Source organism: Armigeres subalbatus, chromosome 2, assembly GCF_024139115.2.
Source record: "Armigeres subalbatus isolate Guangzhou_Male chromosome 2, GZ_Asu_2, whole genome shotgun sequence".
Taxonomy (NCBI): Eukaryota; Metazoa; Arthropoda; class Insecta; order Diptera; family Culicidae; genus Armigeres; species Armigeres subalbatus.
The window spans coordinates 104,072,660-104,079,832 of record NC_085140.1 but is presented as its reverse complement, the minus strand read 5'-3'; the positions used below and the strand labels follow the sequence as shown (position 1 = coordinate 104,079,832).

Genomic DNA, 7,173 nt, shown 5'->3' with positions numbered 1-7,173 from the left:
TATTCCGGTTTTCAACTGGATTGAGAATATTGTCGCGCTCTTCTTAAACGCTCAACTCTTCGCGATGATAACGCGCAAGCAAAGATTGCGCAGCAGCGCGCCCATAAGCTTTTACACAGGGTGTGAGTCTGTGCTGTTTAATTTAATAAGCCGCCGAATGGGGTTGCCATAGTTGAATAGCCGCCGTGTGTAAAGTAAATGGGCGCGCTCCAGCGCAATTCAACGGAGGCTGATTGGGATGATCACGATCTGAGTGTTTATCTTGGGATGCATAATAATTCATTTATTGAAGTAGAAACACATTAACTCGCTTAACTTTTCAAAAGGACCTAAGTAACAATTTTTTCATAAATTAATTTGAATAGCGCAATCAACAGATCAACATGAAAGCTTTTGATTGCAGTACTCAAATTAATTCATGAAAAAAATGTTACTTAGGCCTTTTGAAAAGTTAAGCGAGATTTCATTGCCAAAACCAAGGTGAATACAAACAGGTGTAGCAGTATGCCAATTTCATGATTCAGCCATCTTGTATTTTTATATGGGGCAGCCACCGAGTTTGTTTATGTTTTGCACTGAAAATGAATTTTTCACCCCCGCGCTTGTCTCTTCCATCTACTGTCGAAGTGAGTGAACCCTGATATAAGAACCCTGGCCAAAACCATGTCACTGGTATACGTAAATGGTTATATTATAATAGCAGATTAAGATTAATTGAAAACCCGTTCGAAATCGACAAAATTTCAGTTAAAACAAAAATCGCGCCGTTTACTCGCATTACCGGCAACCAGGAGGGTGAAACGCCTGTCATCCGCGGTACATTGGCACTCTACCCAATATCGCTTTTGGTACTTCTGTTTTTGGTACCCAGTTTCTGGGTAGTATACCCGAATGCAGCGCTCATTTTGGGTGATTGGTTCGTACGCAGTTAGTGCTAATTATCGGCATTTAACTTCTCCTGGCGAAAACTTGCAATGAATCGACTGCTTTGAGCGTGCTTACAGCGGCACACTAGGAGTTAACTTTCTGAAATCAGTATGGCGAAAGGCATCTAAGGTTCAATTTCTCAAAATTAAGCACTTTAATCGAAAAAATATTTGGCAGGCGTAGTAGCGGACACCATCCCTCATAACCGGTACCAAATAGTTTTTCATGAAAAGTTCCTAATTTTGAGAAAACCAGCGTTAGATGTCTTTCGCCATTCAAATTTCTGGCGGTTAACTCTTGCTGGCTATTTTGTGCATATACTATAGCGCCTGGATGTGGCTGCGGCGGGTAGAAAATCAGCCACTGCCAATAATTCATTGGTTGAGGTACATCGAGCCTTTTGTGTTTGTATGGCTTTTTTATGTCGAAAAGTAGCTCGTCGATACTTCCGAAGTTTTGTTAACATGAATCAAACGAAATTAAATCAAAAACATTGTACGCCATATTGAATGAATGCTGGGTAGGCGTATTAGCTCTCTTTAGTCCCCTGCCGGCAACACGTCTGGTTTTTAAGTCGTTTGCTCAAAGCTAATAACATAATCGGATTTGTTTAGATTTGTTAGCCAGAGCAGTTCTGCTATGCGATATATCGAAAACCTACATTTTAAAATAACTTGAAGCTAGTTTTCCTAAATAACAATATAAAGTGAACGTCCTAAAAACCAAAGCAAATATTCCGCATAGTAGTTAAGGGTGCCAACAAAGGACTTAAAAACCACTATGGTGCAAATGGTTCATGAGACGTTCACTAAAAATAGCAATAAATGTGTTGTTGCGTAACCAAGCAGTGGACTGTAAAACTGCTGCTAGCAAAGCGAACGATGAAGACCAATCTATGCAGCGGGGTGCTGATATTCCACCAGGTGGCTGCCGTGCCACACTCAAATAAATTGAATGATAAATTCTATGTGCGAAACTCGCATAGAACTTATTTTAAGCGCTCGTTTTCAGTTTTAAGTGCACTTCATGTGAAATATGTGCCAAGCTATTGAATTTCATTACACAGCTGAAATTATTTTAAGTGCGGTGACTAATGAAATAAAACTATGATTCCCACACATAGAATTCACTACGAACATAATCAACGGATTCCAACAACTGTAAACAGCAAAACCAAGGAAATGTGCCGAGTGAAAACCGCGGTGAAAACTGCTTCAAATCAACTTTTAAACTTGTATTTTCCATCAATACCTACTGGATCTAACATCATAAATAGTTATAAGGTAAGTGCAGAAAACGAATAAAGCCTCAATTACACAGAGATGCATCTAAATAAAAAAAATCTTCGGTTTCAGAATTCGGGTAAAATTCCCACATAGAACGGCCGGTTCACTCAAGCACTCATAATGTCGATTGACGGAAAACGTATCTTTCTAATATAATTTTACGAATCTATATAATTTTACAGAGACAGTATGGCGGCTGGATCAGACGAAATCGCTAATATGCATACCGGAAGTTTATGCATGATCCCACTGGTGGAAGGGACGATGCCCGAATTCATTATGAGAAAAAAGAATTAACCTTCAGGATTCAATTTTATCTAAAATCAAAATGCTCCACGTGTATCTTATTTGTTATTATAATAAACGATGTAATTATTATTGAAATCAATTAACGAATAATTATTGCATGATGGTTATTGCTGATTAATCACGGAATATGGAAAATATACGCAATTCAGATGAATATTTGCGAATAAATTTCGTCATGAATTTTAAGTGCATAGCTGATAGAAATAGCAATACATTTGCACATAAAACTTATTATGATCAAAAAGGTTTGCATGCATTAGCGCCGCACTTACTTTGCAAATGCAAAGTTCACTGGTCCAAATATAAGTGCGAGGAACATACACTCAAATAAATTGAATGATAAGTTCTATGTGCGAAACTCGCATAGAACTTATTTTAAGCGCTCGTTTTCAGTTTTAAGTGCACTTCATGTGAAATATGTGCCAAGCTATTGAATTTCATTACACAGCTGAAATTATTTTAAGTGCGGTGACTAATGAAATAAAACTATGATTCCCACACATAGAATTCACTACGAACATAATCAACGGATTCCAACAACTGTAAACAGCAAAACCAAGGAAATGTGCCGAGTGAAAACCGCGGTGAAAACTGCTTCAAATCAACTTTTAAACTTGTATTTTCCATCAATACCTACTGGATCTAACATCATAAATAGTTATAAGGTAAGTGCAGAAAACGAATAAAGCCTCAATTACACAGAGATCCATCTGAAAATAAAAAAATCTTCGGTTTCAGAATTCTGGTAAAATCCCCACATAGAACGGCCGGTTCACTCAAGCACTCATAATGTCGATTGACGGAAAACGTATTTTTCTCACCAAAAGCGAATCTATATCATTTTACAAAGACGGTATGGCGGCTAGCTGAATCAGACGAAATCGCTAATATGCATACCGGAAGTTTATGCATGATCCCACCGGTGGAAGTGGCGATGCCCGAATTCATTGAGAAAAAAAAATTTAACCTTCAGGATTCAATTTTAACTAACATCAAAATGCTCCACGTGTATCTTATTTGTTATTATAATAAACGATGTAATTATTATTGAAATCAATTAACGAATAATTATTGCATGATGGTTATTGCTGATTAATCACGGAATATGGAAAATATACGCAATTCAGATGAATATTTGCGAATAAATTTCGTCATGAATTTTAAGTGCATAGCTGATAGAAATAGCAATACATTTGCACATAAAACTTATTATGATCAAAAAGGTTTGCATGCATTAGCGCCGCACTTACTTTGCAAATGCAAAGTTCACTGGTCCAAATATAAGTGCGAGGAACATAGATATAATATGCATTTTATTCTGAGTGCACTATCGAAGGGCGTGCGTGCCCACGCAGCAATTCCTTTGCGGCCCAGGTGCCGAGAGCGATGCGATGCGAGCGAAGAAAATTATTCTTAATTAACTCAGGTCCTAACAAGGACCGATTTCAGGAACGCCAAAAACTGCACCGCGGACCAAGTGAGAGATCAGCCAGAATGGAAGCAACACAAAAAGTTTTAACTGAACATTTTTATTCCTGTTTGTTACAAATGGTTTTCTTCTCTTCTTCTTCTTGTTATGATGATAACTGTACGATGAATCGAAACGAACTGACGAACTGACACGCGATGGAGCTCTCGTTATATACTCGCACTGTCTGATGACTTGTCGAACGCAGCATACTACTTAGGGGCGTGGCTTATGATGGTTGGTGTTGTTGGTTGTAGTGATGTTTCCTCCGATTCCACTTCAGTGCGCTGACGCGGAACTGAACATGTGTTTCTTAAAAGATATCGAGTACGGAGTTTTACCTATAGGATGAAGAATCATTTACGAAGCAATCGTTTATGCCAGAAAATCAAAAATCATGGTTTTGGTTTATAAGCCGTAATCATATCTCGCTCAACTTTTCAAAAGGACCTAAGTAGCATTTTTTTCATGAATTAATTTGAAGCTTTTGATTGCAGCACTCAAATTAATTCATGAAAAAAATGTTACTTAGGTCCTTTTGAAAAGTTAAGCGAGATATGTTACGCGAGATTTCTTTTATTTCTGAGTGCCTTTTCCCCCTGAATTTAATTTTGGGTAATTTCAGGTTATTTCGAGCGTTTCGAATTTCAGTGTGGTACAGTCGGCGTCATCGATGTCATCAAAACATCTCCAGATCAAAACTATCATTAGCCTTTTATCCTTTCATCAATGATCATTATTATCAAACAGACTCGCAAAGTGAATTTAAAAAAAACAATTCACAAAAAATTTAATAAATTTAATAACAAAAATTCATGAGCTTAATACCTAAGTAATTTTTAATTTTATGGTTTTGGACGATGGTGATCTTTGTGAATTAACGTTTTTGCATGACAAGGTAAATTTACCAATTTTATAAATATTTAAAGTAAGCGTAAGTACAAAATTTATATATTTATATTTAATATATTTATATATTTAATATTCATAAAAGAAATGTTTCCAGACAATATAAATTAACACTATGAGCACAAAGTCGCGTAAACCTTGGCGGAAGAACTTGTATGAAAACTCCGACTACGAAGACAATTATACCGACCCAAGTTTCCTGCAGGAGCTAAAGACTAACTTGAATCTACAAACTTACACCTTCTCCGAAGCATTCCTTGGAGCATCGCGCCTCAGCCAGCAGATTTCTATCGTGACCACATTCCTCATTATATTTCACTATCTTTACACGGACGCCGTCAGTCCACAGAATATACTGTTGAAAGCCCTCGGAGGAACCATAGTCGGATACTTGATTTACGCCGGACGAAATCTTAGATTGAGCCATGCCGTTGAGGATTCCAAGACGGCTATCGCCGTGTTGGTGTTCGGATATATATTCTCACCGCTGCTGCACACCCTCTCAGACAGCATCAGTACCGACACCATCTTCTCGATGACATTTTTCGTGCTGGTGCTGCACCTGATCTTTTTCGACTACGGAGTATCGGCGGCCATCGTGTCCAAGGCCATCTCGCTGAATGCGGCCATCTTCGGTGCGATCTGTTTGGCCTCCCGGCTATCGTCCTCGTTCCACGCCTTCGTGCTACTGGAAGTCGCAGCGGCGTACTTTGCGCTGGGACCGATACTGATGGCGAAGGTGTTTAGCCTGCCGCTACTGGTTGGAACGGTTGCCGTTTGTCTGTACTTTCTGCTGCCCATCTCGATGACAATTTTCTGGACGTACAGCTGCATACTACTGTTCGTGAACTTATTCTGTCCATGGCTGTTTGTGCGCTTGCAGCGCCACAAGAACAATATCCACGGCCCATGGGATGAGGCCATCGTGGGCGATTTTAAGGAAGATAGCAGTGTTAGCAGCATCTAAAGGGATGTTGCTTGTTGGTTTATAAGGAAACTAATCCAAAGCAGTGATTGGCGTACTACCCACCCATTTAGTTCTAGTCGTTATTTTACTTTTCAATAAAAAATGCGAATGCATATCTTAATTAATTATTGAAATAAATGAATAGGTATTGTAGAGATTGTATGATGTAGAGCAAAAAATATATGCAGCTTATTTGGAAAGTTAATCAGGATAGGTCTGAATGATTGAACTAAGTATTCGTACTTGAGCGTGTATGCATAGGGGAGTACAAATCAAGTCAGTTTTGAAACGGTTGCGTTGATGTACGGACGTAAAGTCACGACCAGGGTTGTTAATCGATAAATTATCATCGTTAATTTAACGCCAACTTCGATAACGATAACACTTTTACGATAATGCTTTGTTGACGATAAAATGAGCGTTGAATTAACGTTATCGTTATCGAGTATTCGTTGATTTATCGATAATTATCGAGTTAACTGTAACATGTACTACAGTTTGAAGTGCAAATATTCACAAGCTAGATTTGCAATATCTATTTTAAAAGTATTGTATCGCCTTACAATATTCGAGAACGCCTTTAAATCCTGGAATTAAATTGGGATTCAAGGAGGTCACCGAATTGACCAACACATTATTTCGTTCAATCATTAAAGTTCTTAGAGAGTCGTAATTCTCCATAGTAGAGAATCTGAGAGCATTTTTAATGTCTACCTATACTTATGTTTAATCTAGCATTATTAACAAAACTTCTGTTTTGAAGATCCGGAGCACCCAGTTATATGAATATTTTATGACTCACAGTTTAGACTAAACTCCTTAGTTTCACTCGGTACTGGTGCTGCCTGGAATGCAGCACTACAGATCGCTGCATCAAATAAATTTTTAGTACTTGGATCCGAATATATTGTCGATGACATCTAAAAAAACGCTAACCACCAACAGAGCACCTCACTTCTCATGGTTTCGTAGAGCAGCATGCATTAAGCAATAATTTTAGAGTGCCCCGCTTAAATCAAATTTAACTCTGATCAGCTGCAAACAATTTGTTTCATTCTCGACTTCTGTCAAAATTTTTCACCAACTTTATTCGCGTAATCTAGTAACCACATTATCGCAAAATTATCGAGTTAACTTACGTTAAATTATCGAACTACGATAATAATTCAGTTGATTCATCGTTATCGTAGCAACCGATAACGTTGATCATAATCAACTTTATCGGCGATAACGATAAATTAACGATTAACAACCCTGGTCACGACAATGTCGCGGACGGTAGTCGGACTATTCGTTCCCAGGTGAAA

The 7,173-nt window shown here is 38.1% G+C and overlaps 1 protein-coding gene across 4 annotated transcripts; it reads left to right on the top strand.

Moving 5' to 3' along the window:
* Nucleotides 1–4,718: 4,718 nt before the first annotated feature.
* On the top strand, nt 4,719–6,059 carry LOC134214827 (phosphatidylinositol N-acetylglucosaminyltransferase subunit C). 4 transcript variants are annotated; one of them, XM_062694128.1, is made up of 2 exons: nt 4,719–4,918; nt 4,985–6,059. In XM_062694128.1, the coding sequence occupies exon 2, from the start codon at nt 5,015–5,017 to the stop codon at nt 5,864–5,866; it is 852 nt and encodes a 283-aa protein (XP_062550112.1). In that variant the 5' UTR covers nt 4,719–4,918; nt 4,985–5,014; the 3' UTR covers nt 5,867–6,059. The 4 variants fall into 4 exon arrangements, with proteins under 4 accessions (XP_062550112.1, XP_062550111.1, XP_062550110.1 ...); XM_062694127.1 differs by having other exon boundaries at nt 4,719–4,888; nt 4,985–6,058; XM_062694126.1 differs by having other exon boundaries at nt 4,997–6,058.
* The last annotated feature ends 1,114 nt before the right edge of the window (nt 6,060–7,173 follow it).

What these genes read in the sequence shown, in the direction of transcription:
- LOC134214827 (XM_062694128.1), top strand. Translation starts at nt 5,015, where the DNA reads ATGAGCACAAAGTCGCGTAAACCTTGGCGGAAGAACTTGTATGAAAAC.